Source organism: Numida meleagris, chromosome 19, assembly GCF_002078875.1.
Source record: "Numida meleagris isolate 19003 breed g44 Domestic line chromosome 19, NumMel1.0, whole genome shotgun sequence".
NCBI lineage: Eukaryota > Metazoa > Chordata > Aves > Galliformes > Numididae > Numida > Numida meleagris.
This window is the reverse complement of record NC_034427.1, coordinates 1022273-1036626: the sequence shown is the minus strand read 5'-3', so window position 1 is coordinate 1036626 and position 14354 is coordinate 1022273. Positions and strand designations below refer to the sequence as shown.

The window sequence follows — 14354 nt, the reverse complement described above, 5'->3', positions numbered from 1 at the left end:
CCGTGAGTATGAAGTCATTACAAATTTCCAAATATCTTTCATTTAATACTAAAAAACCTAAAAGGAAAGCTCATAAAAGCTTTTTTTTTTTTTGGAAGATAAAAGCTGTCTATGCTTGACACCAATGAAAAAAAAGGAATGAATTATACTTGAAACTTTTCCCATCAACAGGAAACCTAAAAGAACATGAAATTTATTACCGCTGACTTCATCAGTACTTTGCAACACAAATCCATCCCTCTTTGCTATGTTATAATACATAAGAAAAAGTTTAAAATACCAACTCCGTCCTCGTTGTGCTAACAGGAAGCATCGATAAATGTTACATAGAGCTTCACCGCCCGGGGTGCGAGCGCAGCTTAGGCCACACAGTGCCTCTGCTGCCCAGCTTCACACCCCAGCACTCCGAACACCCCCCACGCGACCAAAAATCAAGGAAAACAAATTCGGGTTCTCAACGACGCCGCCACAAGGCTGAACCCCGCCCTACTCCCCCGGGGCCGAGGATTCGCTGCGCGGCCCCACGCGGCCATCCGGGCCTCAGGGCCGCCCTCAGCTCTCAGCCCCGCGCGTCAACAGCCCGGGGGCCGCTCCCCATGGGCGGCAGGGCCGGGCCGGGCCGTTCCGCACAGCGCCATCGTGGGGGAACTCGGGGAGGGACAACGCCGCGGCGGGGACAGCGAGACCCACCCGCTACGTGGCCGCGGCGGCAGCCAAGCCCGCACGGCCAGGCCGCGAAGAGAGGGCAGGCCGGGCGCCGCCTGCGTCAGTGCCGAAAGAACGCGGATGGGACACCGCGGGGGAAACCGGCGGCGGGGCCCGAGAGCGTGACACGGGACCGCCCTGCCGGAGCGCGGAGACCGCGGCCTCGGAAGGTGCCCAGACCGATGGGCGGCACGGGCCCCAGCACCCCACGGGCTAGGCCGCGGCTCACCCGGTACGGGGCCCGGCGCCAGCCAAGCAGTTACCTGCGGCGCGGGCAGCTGCTGTCCTCGTTCAGGTGTCCGAGGCCCGGTGGCGGCAGCAGCAGCGATAGCTCCCGGCTGCGGCGCTTGCTACGCTGACGGTGGGGGATGGGCCCGAGGGCTCGGTAGCTCCCTCCAAGCAGTTAAAAGGCAGATAGACGGCGCCGCTCAGCCAGCCGCAGGGCGGCAAGCGGCAAAGAACAGCACGATCGCGGCGAGCAATCCCCGAACCCGGGCTAGGCCCCGGTTCTCGCCGCGGCGGCTGCTCCCTGAAATGGCGCCCGCCGCGTCTCGCTGCTCGCAGGCTCCGCGCACGGCACGGGGGCGCCCAGTACCCGTCGCAGGGGCTCTCGCGAGACACAGAGGCCGGCCCCAGCCCCGCACCCACCACCTCTCGCGAGACAGTACAGCCGGAAACCACTACTCGAACGCTCGCGAGACTTGATGAGGAGAGGAAGACCACCGTCCCCGCTTTTCTGTGTTCTCGCGAGAGTGCTCGCGCCCGCCACGGGAGGTCAAAGGTGACCCGTAGGGATTTAAACTCAGCGCCGCCATTTTCTTGCTGTAGCTCTTCGGGGGGAATTGAAGGAGGTTGTTGTAGTCTTGTGTCCTTCCTCAGTGACTGGGCCTTGTGGTTGCTTGTAACATACCTGCAGTCAGGGTCCTATCTGTTCCTTTGTAGGGGATCTGTTGGGCTGGCTGTAACCACCCTTGAGCCTTGGTGGCACAAGCAATCCCAACTCACTTGGTAGCGTTAACAGTATTGTTTGTTTTCTTTTAACTGGATGTGTTCCCTGTTCTCCTGTACCCCGGGGGGTGCCTGGTAACTTAGAAGGGTAACTTAGATGGGTGTCTCTTGTGTAAGAGATTCTTTGGTTATTCAACAGCATGCATGCTGGCCTTGTGCTGGTGGCTGTGGGCTCAGAGCCGTTGCTGTTTTCCTAAGCTCTGGTTCAGAAGAATCTATGTGATTAGCCATATGGGGTGTTCCTGGGAAGCTATAGCTGTGGTGGTAAGCTCCACATAAGAAAGGTCCTTTCACAGTTTTTTGTCATCTGGGGGCTTTTTAGCTAAAGAAACTGAAAAACAGAACTTCGAATAGAGGAAAAGGAACTGGCCAAGCTCAAGTGGACCTAGGACGGGAGAAACAGAGGCAAGGCACCTCCAAGGCCAGCTCAGGCTGTTAGAGGACAATTTTCGGCCATTCTGTGTTTGGTAGATCTTATCAGCCATCCAAGATAAGCTTCCAGGGAAGTTGTGAACAGTGGCTGATGCAAAGCTTCAGTGGTCCTCCAGCTTTGATGTCTTTGTATCAACAAAATGTGAATGTGTTATCAGCTGGGAAGGGTTTTCTTGGCATAGTTGCAGCCATATACAGGTGCCTTGTCCAGCTGGAGTGTGTTTTCTGTAGAAAGCCTTATTATTCCTTTTTTTGAGCACCTTGTAACCATAACTGGTTATGAGGCTCTTTAAGAGACTGGGAAGAGTTAATGTCCCAAACACTTGGTAGAAGTGTAGAAGGTGATCACCACAGTAAGGAGTTAAGGAACAGTTGGAGGAGGGAACCTTGCAAAGGCAAGGTATTTGTCTAGACCCATCTCCTTATCTTGTGAAGACTATGCAGACTTGCTGAATTACAGCAAGCAAACATGGTGATGGAGGAAGAGATCTTGCAAACTACACTTGCACACATTTTGGCAGGAGCAGAGAAAGACCCCCCGGAAGCCCTTCCAACCCATTTCCAGAATATTCTAATTTTTGTACTGCTCTTGCACAGGGGTAGGGCATACCTTGATCTCAACATTAGAGGGGATCTGATGACTATTTGAGACCCTAGACTCATTTCTGGAACATTCTGAAGAAGGACTGAGCTTCTTAGGGAAAGGAGGGCTGTGAGCACTGCTCAAGGAACAACTCTGACATTGCTGGATCCAAGGGTGTTGACTGCATCTTTCTCTCTCCCCTCACTCCTTCTTTCGAGTTATGTTGGAATGTAATGTATATTGTCATCAGTTGTAGCTGGTAGGGCATTTCTCATATAGCACCAATAATTATGTTCTCTAGTCAAATTTGAACCTTCTCCTTGTTTGAATAAAATGACTGTTAGATGTCATTTCACCTTAATTTACCCCAAGGGGAATCTCAAACCTTTTGACCTCCGTAACTACCCAGGGTTGCCCAGAATCAGGCTGCAACAGGCTCTTAGCTGCAAAAGCTGATTTAGCTCTTCAAACTTTTAATGCACTGTACAATAAGAAGAGTGTTTACCAGAAACAATATATTCTGTGTAGGCCATTAGAGATCAGTATCTAAATATCTACCTAAGTTTGTTACATCAAACAACTTCATGCTTACTCTAGAAGAAAACTAACATCTTTCTTGAGATCCCAGTCCATCTTTATACTAAAAGTCCCAGTGTAAACAACATGTTTTGGCTGACAGTAGCAAGTGAGAATTGTGCTAAGGATATTATATAAACCAGAGGAGAAGAGCTCGTGAAAATAACGGAACTGTTGCGGCGAGCATGCAGCCTATGTAAGCTGTGTCCAGCTTAGGAAATCCCTGAGCTGTGTCTGTTGGAGCCTGAGAGCACAGGAGGAAGCCTTACCTTGTTCTTTCTTTTCTTGGGTGAAATGGATGATGGTTTGGGATAGAGCTCCAGATTAAGAGTTTCAGGCTTGTTTATTGTAGGAGAGAGCAAACTAGGTCATGTGTTGGGCAGGAAGTTGAAGCTGTCAGTGTTCCTCTGTGTCTGGATCTTCTGATGGAACGATTGATAGCGTCTGTGTCTTCATGGTATCTGTTCCTCCCTTTGGCTAAGGGCTCTGACAGGATTCCTTAGGTTTAAGAGCAACAGCACCTGATGGTGTCACTGCTGAATCCTTCTGCAGGAAGCTGTCCCCGGTTACGGTACACCCATATCTGGCAGCCTTTCACCTGCCATAAACCCAGGTACATCTAAGATTGTTGGAGATCTGGCCTCCTCTTGCAGCTTTTGGCTCAGGCCTCTGCTGACTGCCATATAAAGTCTGTGAGCACTTTGGGGACAAATGGTTTAATGGAAAAAGTACAAGTCACTTGTGAGATAAAACCTGCTTATGTCAGTAATACTGCTTTGTTTCTCCTGGGAGACCACAAAAGTGCCACATTTGTATTTACATTGAATTCAGTAACAGGCTGTAAGTTTGAGCCAATTCTTCAATACAGTACATATAACACTGAGTGGTTTCCTACTGAAGCCAGGAGCAGACAAGCATTAATGGTTGGGTTTGGGGCATTTTTTTCTCTTATGAATCTGGAACAATTCATGGAGAAGTTTTACACAAACTGTGTCTTCTGAAACTCTATTTTTTTCCGTAGTGAATGAAAACACTTAAACCAAGGGAGGGGCTAAGAGCTCTGGCCCATAGGCTTCCAAATCAGAATGTGTTTTATCATACTGCAGGGCACTGGGCATGGCGGTGGTGTGCCTGTGCTGGTTCTGCTTTCAGTGAGACATTTCCTAGCAAAAGCGTTTGTGGCTAAGAGATGGGCTCGGCCCACAGGAGAGGCTTGCTGCCATTCCTGCACTCGGTGCTGCAGGATGCACTGTGTTTGTGGCTCTGGGCACCATGAGTGACACTGCTATGAGCACCAGTGCTATTGTCACTGCCATGAGGCCCCGGGGGAGCTTTGGAGTAGGAACTCAAGTCCTTCGTTTTAACTCGACCTGTGGATGTTGAAAGAGGTCTTGTAGAGCTGAAAATTCAAAAAAGAGCAGAGTAGCGGCGGAAGGAGGAAAAAGTTTGCGCTTTCCCACACCGGGAGTCGAACCCGGGCCGCCTGGGTGAAAACCAGGAATCCTAACCGCTAGACCATGTGGGACTGCATGGTAGTTCTTTTTGCTGCGGCGCCAGCTTCCTGCGCGCGACCCGCGGAGCTGCGCCGCCTGCCGGCCGGGCCCTCACACTGCTGCGCGAACTGCTCGGGCTGCGGCGCCAAGGACCGGAGGAGCTCCTCAGAGAGGAGCGGGGTAGAGAGCTGCGGGGACAATGCAGTGCCCGCCGCATGCCGGGGGACAGCGAGGGCCGAGGCGCTCACAGTCAGCACACCTGGCTCATCTCAATCTGCCAACGCGTGAAACTGCCCCTGCAGTTAGAAAGCTCAAGCCTAACTCGGAGTAAACAGGAAAAAAAAAAGTATTAGGGCTGCTGTAGTGAGCGCTCTTTAAAACCAGTCCCTGGGACGTACTTGGGTGATCAGAGAGGCTGCAGAGGCAGAAAGCCAAAGTGCAATGAGCCCCACACTGGGTCTCATTGGTGGATTAAGAACTGGTTGGCTGGTCGCAGCCAAAGGGTTGTGATCCATGGTTCTATGTCAGGGTGGAGGCCAATCACAAGCAGTGTCCCCCAAGGCTCAGTCCTGGGACCGGTGCTCTTCAACATCTTTATCGATGACATAGACGATGGAATTGAGTGCACCCTCAGCAAGTTTGCAGATGACACCAAGCTGAGCGGTGCAGTCGATACATTGGAAGGAAGGGAAGCCATCCAGAGGGACCTGGACAGGCTGGACAAGTGGGCCCATGTGAACCTAATGAGGTTCAACAAAGCCAAGTGCAAGGTGCTGCACTTGGGCCAGGGCACTCCCAGGTATTTATACAGACTGGGGGAAGAACTCCTTGAGAGCAGCCCTGCCCAGGACTTGGGGGTCCTGGTGGACGAGAAGCTGGGCATGAGCCAGCAGTGTGCGCTGCAGCCCAGCAGGCCAACGATGTTCTGGGCTGCATTAAAAGAGGAGTGGCCAGCAGGGAGAGGGAGGGGATTGTCCCCCTCTACTTGGCTCTTGTGAGGCCCCATCTGCAGCACTGCGTCCAGGCCTGGGGCCCCCAGCACAAGAAGGACGTGGAGCTCTTGGAACGGTTCCAGAGGAGGCCACCAAGATATCAGAGGCTGGAGCACCTCTCCTATGAGGAAAGGTTGAGGGAACTGGGCTTGTTTAGCTTGGAGAAGAGAAGGCTCCAGGGAAACCTCATTGAGGCCTTCCAATATTTAAAGGAAGCATATAAACAAGAGGGGGTATGACTGTTTACAAGGGTAGATAGTGATAGGACAAGGGGGAATGGTTTTAAACTAAGACAGGGGAGATTTAGGTTGGCTATTAGGAGGAAGTTTTTCACTCAGAGGGTGGTGATGCACTGGAACAGGTTGCCCAAGGAGGTTGTGGATGCCCCGTCCCTGAAAGCATTAAAAGTCAGGCTGGACATGGCTCTGGGCAGCCTGGTCTAGTGGTTGGCGACCCTGCACACAGCAGGGGAGTTGAAACTCAATGATCTTTGGGGTGCTTTTCAACCCAGGCCATTCTATGATTCTATGATTCTCTTGTCAGTGTGCATTGCAGATGCTGTTTGCAATCCCAGCAGGTCGGGTTTCTGCAGCAGCTGCCTGTGACAGGTTTGGTGCTGAGATGTGGGAGGGCCTTCGTTCAGAGCCATGCAAGCAAGGAAGCTCAGTGTGACCGGGAACATCATGTATGCAATCCAATATCATTAAAAGAACAACAGCAACACAGAAATCCCTCCCAAAAGAGCTAATTAAAAAAAAAAAATGAATAAGCCAAACAGAGAATATGCTTGCAAGAAGCTCCTGTTTCACCAGAAGCAAAACTATTTTAAAAATAGTCTCAAAAGTCTGCAAAGCTTGGCAAAGAAAGCTATTGAAATACTAAATTAAAATTAAAATACCCTTAAAAAATGCAAAGCTGGTGCAAACTGTGTCCGTATGCCAGCAGAGAAGATCCCAGTCAAGTTCCAGGGTGTCCAAAGGCTCAGGTGCAGAACTGGGTGGGCCAGTGTGAGCAGGTGTTGTTTCCTCGCAGGATCTGAGCCGCAGCCCCCGGCCTGTGCGGAGCACAGGGTTGCACTGCTTTGGTGCTCCTGCTTCCTCGTCAGGAAGAGGTTGGAGCCCATCTTGGTGAGGTCAGGCCTCGGCACAGCTGGTGGCAAGATCTGAGCTTTTCCTGTGCATCAGCCTGCCTGTCCTCAGCTTCAGAATTGTCTGGGTAAACACAACTGTGCCGCAGATGAAGATGCCCATGTTCTGGCCTTCCAAGGGCTGCTCCCTCACCTGGCTGCACTCCGTTCTTACAGAAGCCTCTCCTCTCCTGACCTGCACCATCCAGCAACAGTTTGGGCATCTATATATGGGCCAGGACTGAGTTACTCTGGTGGGATGCGGCTTCGGGGTCTGTTGGGTTTCCAGGGTAGCTCTCATGCCCACCCCCCACAACCATGAAAGGCCAGGTCTTGAGGAGGAGCCCAGGGCTGGGCTGAGAGTGGGTGGTGCTGCCCAGCTGTGTCAGGGATGTGCAATAACTATAGAGAATAGGAGAATTTGCCATAAGTTTGAAGAACTAAACTGTCATTTTTTTTATTGCTGTCATAGGACAGGTACAGGTACCTGGACAAGTTGACATCTCAATTGCAAATCATCTAACCTTTCTTTGAAATAACTAACTTTGAAATAAATTCATGTCCATCACAGTCCCATCGCACTGTGGCACCTTGGGAACAGGTCTCATTTCCATGGTCCCATAGAGCAGCTGTGTTCAGAGTTTGCAGGCTGTGTCACTACCACCTGCATCTCAGCATTTCAAGCTATCCTGCTGGGGCAGTGGTGGGAACAGCAAGGCAGTGTGGCCTCTGCACTGCTGCCCCGAGCTGAGGGTGCCCCATCCCTGCAGGTGCCCAAGGCCATGGCTGGGCCCTGGGCAACCCAAGCTGGGGGGCAGGCAGCCCACGGCAGGGGTGGGGCTGGGGGGCCCTTCCATCCCAGCTGTGCTGGAATTCTATGAGTTCCTGTCCAGCAGTGCTGTGGGGGTGACAGCTCCTCTCCAGCAAGCTTCTGGGAGCATGCATGCTGCTTCCAGCTGGAGTCTCTGCAGAGCTAGTAGCACCCTTTGAACTGAGCTGACCATCTGGAGGAAACACCATCAAAAAGCTGGTTTTGCTAAGCCATCCCTACGTCACTGATGAAGAACAGTGTGCAGGAGCAACTGTCTGCGTTGGCAACACGGGGATCCCCAGTAAATGCAGATCCTGAAAGCTGGGGAAGGCGATGTGTGTTGGTGTCCACCTCACTCGTGGTGAAAAAGAAACAGCCTTCACACTGTGCAGACAATGCTCAGCAACAGCTAAAACAACAGGGTGTTATCAACACTGCTTTTGTTACAGGTCCAAACACAGTGTGATATGGGCTGGCAGAAGAGTTAACTCCATCCCAGCCAGATCCAGTGCAGCAGAGAATACAGTATAAACCGCGTGGGAGGTGACAACAGCTCATGCTACCTCTGGTGCCAGCTGCATGGCTGTGCATCTGCTGTGCCAGCACTGTACATCCCCAGCCCTGGAGTCAGGCAGACATCTCCCTTGACAGAAAGGACTTCAGTGCTGTTGTGTCACCAATCAGGTTAAACGACAAGGATAGCCTTACTGCCGCAGCACTGCCCAACCTGGAAAGGCTCCTGCCTCCATCCTTGTGTAGCTCCAGAAGGTCACACTGGGCTTGGGCATGCATCGGGATGATTTGCAGCTGGTAGAGGGCCTGTAACCATCCAGGCTCTTTCAGTATCACTAGTTACGCCCATCCGTGGTTTCCGTGCTAATGAAGATCTCTGCAGGTCAGTGCAACGAAGGCAAAAAGGAAAATTTGGCACTGCAGCACTGGCAATTTCTAGTTCAGAAACTTAACTTCTCCCCATGGTTACAAGTTAGAGCAGAGAGTTTGCTCCCATCCCAATGGCTTCTGCAGAACTGTGGCCAGTCCTCAAAGCAATAAGTGCATAAGAAAGAATGAAGGATATAGAGCAATAAGCCACTTCTCATACTCAGTTTAGAAATTTTGTTATCAGTGAGTGTTAGTAAATTATTTCAACAAAGGAATATGGTAAGAAATAGCAACCTACAGATACCTCAGCTGGAGACATCTGTAAACAAACTGGAGCAAATCTGTTTGTGATGGTGAAGAATAACAGGAATGAAGGAATAAAACTGAGAATGTGTAAGCAGATTATAATGCATTCCACTTAACAGGAAGGGAAATTCTGAATGATGGCCCCAGGAGACAACAGGGCCAGCAAGAGCCTCTGCACTCATGGGCATGCTGCAGGTGACCCTACAAATCCCCTTCTTCCCATATCTCCAGAGTTCTGATTGTGGGACTTTCTGTCCAGGTTTCTCACAGAAATGGGAATTTAATATCAAAGCTTGTAAGAAAAAAGCATCAGGCTGCAGGATTAGCTTTAGCATTTGCAGGTTCTTTCTGTGGCTAAAAAAATAGCTCAGTTCTTGGCAAGAACCTGCCACAGTATTACAGTGTCTGGCACGGCCATCAGCCACAGCAAACGCAGACGGCTCCGGCAGCTTGTGTAGCCTGGCGGGAGATGGAACAGTGAGCCAAAGTGCGATGGGACATCAATGTCACCACTGCTCAGGTTGCTGCTAGGGTACAACATTGCTGTTCCCACTGTTAGCCTTGGCCACCCACCTCCGGCAAGTGTCCCCTGCCCTGGGCACTGTCCCCCATGTGATGGTGGGACTCGTGCAGCTGTGCATGGGACCCATGCACAGTGCATAACGTCCCCTGTGTGGGAGAGAGCACCACTGGCCAGCTCGTGCATTTGGACTGATGGGTGAGCCCTTAGGGGGCAGACTGAAAGCAGCAGAGCTCTCACTGGTTGCAAGGAGATGTGAGGGGCAGTGACAGACTGGAAGTCCCTTGGAAGCTCTAACTGACATGGTGGCATGGTCATGCATTTCATTTTAGAAAGGTGTCTGCTCTGTTCTCTCTGTGCTCCAGCCTTGCTGGAGACCCTGGGAGTCCTGAAGCAAGGAAGGGCGCCTGTGCTGGGGACTTCTTCCCAACCATCATTACCAGCAACTTGAGAGTTCAGTTCATAGAAAGTGACTTGAGAGCACAACTTCCCTTCCATGTCTGCTTAGCTTTGGGGCAAGGACTACCAGGGACAGCAGGTTTGTGGGGCATTCCCACCTCCACAGTCCTCCCCACTTCTCTCCCTTCATGTGCGGTTCTGGTGTGTGGCTCTGCTCCTCACCCCTGGCCCAGAGGTGGTCTTATCATTCAGCCTGGTAAAACGCCTCTCACTCCTGCTTACCACCTGTTCAACAAACTGATGTGGTTCACTCATCCGGACACCAGAATGAAGAGCAGGACTTGAAGCATAGGGAGCCCTCAGCTCAGCTATCTCACCCAGCTGCAGCCTTGTGTCTCCTGTAAGGGCTTGTAATCGTTGTCTCCGATGCCCTTCCCCTCTTTCCGCTCCACTCTAAAAGGGCAGAGCTCTCCCATGCTGTGAGGAGCACTTACCCCTACCAGAGCCCCCTCTACAGCTTTGCAGGCAGCCAGGGAGCCACAGTAGCAGGAAAGATGGCAGAAACCTCTGCTCTGTGTTTTCAGTCACAATCTGTTTTAGAAAGCAAGAGAGGAAACAAAGAGCATTTGCTGCTCCATCTGTTTCCGCGTCCCATGCTGCTAAGGTTGGGTTGCAGCCAGCTGCTGCTATTGCCAATCAGTAACGTGATAGTGTGACTACTTACTTTGCAAGGGAGCGAAAGACGGTAAGACGGAAAAAATCAGGACAGGATGATTTTTAAAAAGCCCCATTGCAGAACATCTGGCTTGCCATATACATTTACATCATGCCCATGATAAAAAAAAAAAACAAAAAACAAAACAAAAAAACCCCTGCTGATTGCTGCTTAAAACCACATATTTTTACAAACGGCCAAGTATTTCCAACTAGCTCTTTCCAAATGACAGTCCTGGGCTATTTGATACCTTCAGTCAGCTTCAAAACACAGGCAGGGTTAATTAAGAACAGGGATGTTTTTTATTTGCTTCATATGTGCTAAGGCCATTTGTTGGAGAGGACTCTCATGGTGCGCAGTCCAGAGAACCTCAGCCAGCAGCTCACGCATCCAGGTCAGCCCGGTCCCGTTCAATAAAGGATCTGAGACATTTTATAGATGTCTGTGCTCCGAAATAATGGAGAATCCTCATTTGCTTTGTTCAGTTTGAGCCTCAAACCGCCTGACATGGAATTAGAGGCGTGTTGGTCAGAAGGCACCTTTGGATGGTGCTAGCCCAAACCCTCGCTTAAGTGAGACCATCACCAATGGTAGATCAGGTCAGCTATGGTTTTGTGTAGCCAAACCTTGAAAATCTCCAAGGAGGGTAAGCTGTACCCCTGGTGAGCCTAACACTTTGTCTTGATTACTGGTACAACAAAGAGCTGCCCACGGTGAGAAATCTTAGTATCACAGAATCATTGAGGTTGGAAAAGACCTCTACGATCCTCTAGTCCAATCCCAACCCATCCCCACCATGCCCAATAACCATGTCCCTCAGTGAACACAGCTACACACTTCACCCAGGTGCAGGCACTTGAAGAGGTGGCTTGGTGGCGCTTGGAACATTTTGTAGCACTATTGGCTCTTTCATTATGAAACTGCACTGTGTTGGGACTTGCCACAGCCATCCTGAGACAGAAGCGGAGGGAAAGGGGTGAGAGGTAGAGCTGCCACTGCTGAGATGGGGCCACACAAAGCCAGTATGCTCCTCTGGCTATGAGTGGGCCCTGCTCCCCGGGTTAGGCACTTCAGCATCCGAGGCATTACATCTTCCTGGAGCCTTTGTGGGGGCTGCAGCAGAGCAGACTGCTCCTGGTCCCGCTCCCCTTCCCAGCCCTGGGGGCTCACAGTGCTGCGGAGCATTAGGAGGGGTCAGGCGAGGCAAAAGCAAGGCAGCGTTGTACCTGAAGGTGCAGTCCCACCATGCCAGAGGAGCAGAGCAGGTCCTGCAATGGTAACCAGCCATAGCAGTGGCTGAGGTAGGCCCTAGGTACAGCCTGCCGGGGCAAGGTCCTGTCAATTTCCTGATGTGCAGTGTGTGCACAGGTCTGTCAGCAGAGCAGCCTCATGGAACGAGGAGTGGGTGTACGACTCCAGGCACCACTTCCTCCATCCAGGAGCAGCAGCTGAAGGAACGATTTGAGCGTGATCTCAGGCACCTGGCTCGTTTTGCAGTTCTTTAGTGATAGTTGTGGGAAACGTCCTTCAGCCAAGAATGGACAGCAAGGGGATACTTTGGCCTGGAACCATTGGTCATACATCTCTTAATTCATCTTGCAGTGACCTAGTGTTCACGGCCTCACAGTTCACGAAGGCTGTTTCTTCCAGTGTCTGGCAGGAAATGTGGTTTCATTATTAGCAAAGGAGCCAGGGATTCATAACAGTCTGTTCTCAGAGATGCTGTGATGTCTTTGCCACGCTCCCAAAGACCGTTACAGACACTTTGTGTCTACTTGCTGACATTGGTGCGTTGATGGCCAGCATTGTGTCCGGCCTGCCTGATCCCCCCTGCGCCTGGCACAGTGTGACCTGCCTGCACCACTGGAGGAGGAGCTCCTTATGCTGTTGTACCAGGCAGAAGTTCTCCTCAGCCCATGAAGCCTGAACTGAGAGCCTCATGGAGAGCCACTGGAGAGGCCCTACAGAAGAGGCATTTTCCCTCAGCTCCTTGATCTTTCCCCTCCAGGATCTGTCTCCTCCTCCCTGAGCTGCACACACACAGCTCACACACACCAGTGCTATGTGGCTCTCCCAGAGAGTCAGAACCTGCCCTGGCAGCTCGGTGTCCCTGTGCAAGTCCCAGCCTCACTGGGTTATTCCTCCTGGGATCCCTAGAGCTGGGCCTCTGGTGACCTCCCATCTCCCCAGCTGCTATTTTCGGTTTGTCTGAGCTCCTGTCACTGCTGCAATGTCAACCAGACTGCTAACATTTTTACACGCTGAGTCTACATCTACATAAGCCCTCAAACAGAGGCCGTCAGGCTGCTGTAAGCATTTTCCCAGATTTGCTGTGTCCCTCAGAGGACAGGTATAGCCTTTATTGGCAAAGGCAGACAGCATCTGCATCTCTGCAAGGAAAGCTGCCAGGTTGACCGCATTTTAGAGCTATACCAGAAACTTTCATTTTGAGTGTTAACTCCTGCTTTTCCCCTCCGCTGCTCCATGCCCCGGCCCTGAGTTTTGCTGCCTGCAGTGCTGATCCCCTCCTGCCTGCCCCATGGTGCCACCAGGGATGTCCCCTAGCACTGCCGCCGCAGGGCCCCATTCTCTATCCACGCTGGATCCAGCCAGTGAGTGTGTGGCCATGATCTCACTGTCTCTCTATTTGTTATTTACAAGTGCAGGGGGACTTTGCTCAAATGTCTTAAGATTAAGTTGTCTCAGATTAAGTTACTCCAAAGTTATTCTGCAGTGCCAAAATGCCATCAGCGAGACAGCACGGCAAGGGCTGGATCCCTGCATCAGAGCCCCACTGTGACTCGCCTGGTGTGCACTGCCGGGCTGTGAGGGGTCACACCTGGCTGTGCTGTGCGGCGGAGCCCACAGACCCCTCTGCTGGAGGCAAAGCCCACCTGGTGCCTGCCATCTCACACTGCCACGAGCGGAGCCTGTGGAGCTCAGGCACCCCGAGGCTTTGCCTCCACGTGCGGTTGTTCCTCCCTGGAGGGACAGCGCCTTGACAGCTCTGCCATGCCACCCCACTGGGCAATGTTCTCCAAGTGGTGCTACCAAGGTTGTGCTGACTGAGGGCTCAACTCTTTGCAGCACTCCTGCTCACAGGATGTCAGTGCTCTGCCTTGTCTCAATGCCTCTGAGTTGCTGGTATCAGCACGGCGACGGCTGACATGTGCTGTGCAGGGCCATGCCAGGTGTTCCTGCACAGCCTTGGCTGGGCTGCCGGTGCTGATAGACAGAGAAATCCTCATCTGAGCAGACACGATGTGGCACAGGCCCGAGGGGCATACACACGGCACAGCACTGCTCTCTGCATGCCCTGCAGTGCCCATGTCTGATGGCCCCGCGGGAAGCAGTGCTCTGCTGCACCGCACCTCTCAGTCCCGCGAGGCTTTGCCATTTCCCAGAGGGGATTTTTGTTCCCTCGTGGAAAAGGCACCGCTGCCCACCGCGAAGCTTCCTTTCACAGCAAAACAGAACGGGGTCCCACAGCTGATGTCAGGGGATACTGCAGCCCTCGGCCTCCCCATCGCTCCGTGGGGCTGCCACTTGAGAGCTGGAGTGCTGCTGCCAGAGCCCCCGACTCCCGCTGGGCGCTCGTTCTCCCTCAGCAGGCCCTTCTCCCCTCCTCCCCTCCCTGCTCCATGTCACCGGACAGCCCGCGCCCCGCTCCCAGACCGAGTGCCCGAGATGGACGCGGAGGCAACAGCCGCCACTCCGCTCCCGAAGCGCCGTCCGCCGCCGCCAGGGGCTGCCCTCGGCCCGCGGGCCCCATGGCTGCCGCTGGTCCCGAGCTGCGCTGGGCACGG

General features: G+C 52.5%; 2 protein-coding genes, 1 long non-coding RNA gene and 1 other non-coding gene across 10 annotated transcripts in view; 1 reads left to right on the top strand and 3 right to left on the bottom strand.

Moving 5' to 3' along the window:
- RBM39 (RNA binding motif protein 39) overlaps positions 1-1279 on the bottom strand; it is a 29659-nt gene extending 28380 nt beyond the window's left edge. For 3 of the 7 annotated variants that reach the window (XM_021416806.1, XM_021416808.1, XM_021416807.1), the window contains exon 1: positions 969-1274. The gene's annotated coding sequence lies outside the window, so the exon portion shown is untranslated. Of the gene's footprint in view, positions 1-968 lie in introns of all 7 variants that reach the window. The other 4 variants (XR_002444227.1, XR_002444228.1, XM_021416805.1 and 1 more) reach the window with 4 other exon arrangements.
- LOC110408227 (rho GTPase-activating protein 39-like) overlaps positions 1316-14354 on the top strand; it is a 57526-nt gene continuing 44487 nt past the window's right edge. Inside the window, exon 1 of the mRNA XM_021416800.1 lies at positions 1316-1486. Coding sequence (XP_021272475.1) covers positions 1410-1486 — 77 coding nt within the window. The 5' untranslated portion in view covers positions 1316-1409. The remainder of the gene's footprint in view (positions 1487-14354) is intronic.
- TRNAE-UUC lies at positions 4758-4829 on the bottom strand. Its single transcript has one exon. It is a non-coding gene; the product is annotated as a tRNA-Glu (tRNA).
- Positions 6572-14354, bottom strand: part of LOC110408229 — an 8764-nt gene continuing 981 nt past the window's right edge. The window contains exon 2 of the long non-coding RNA XR_002444229.1: positions 6572-8615. This is a non-coding gene — a long non-coding RNA (uncharacterized LOC110408229). The remainder of the gene's footprint in view (positions 8616-14354) is intronic.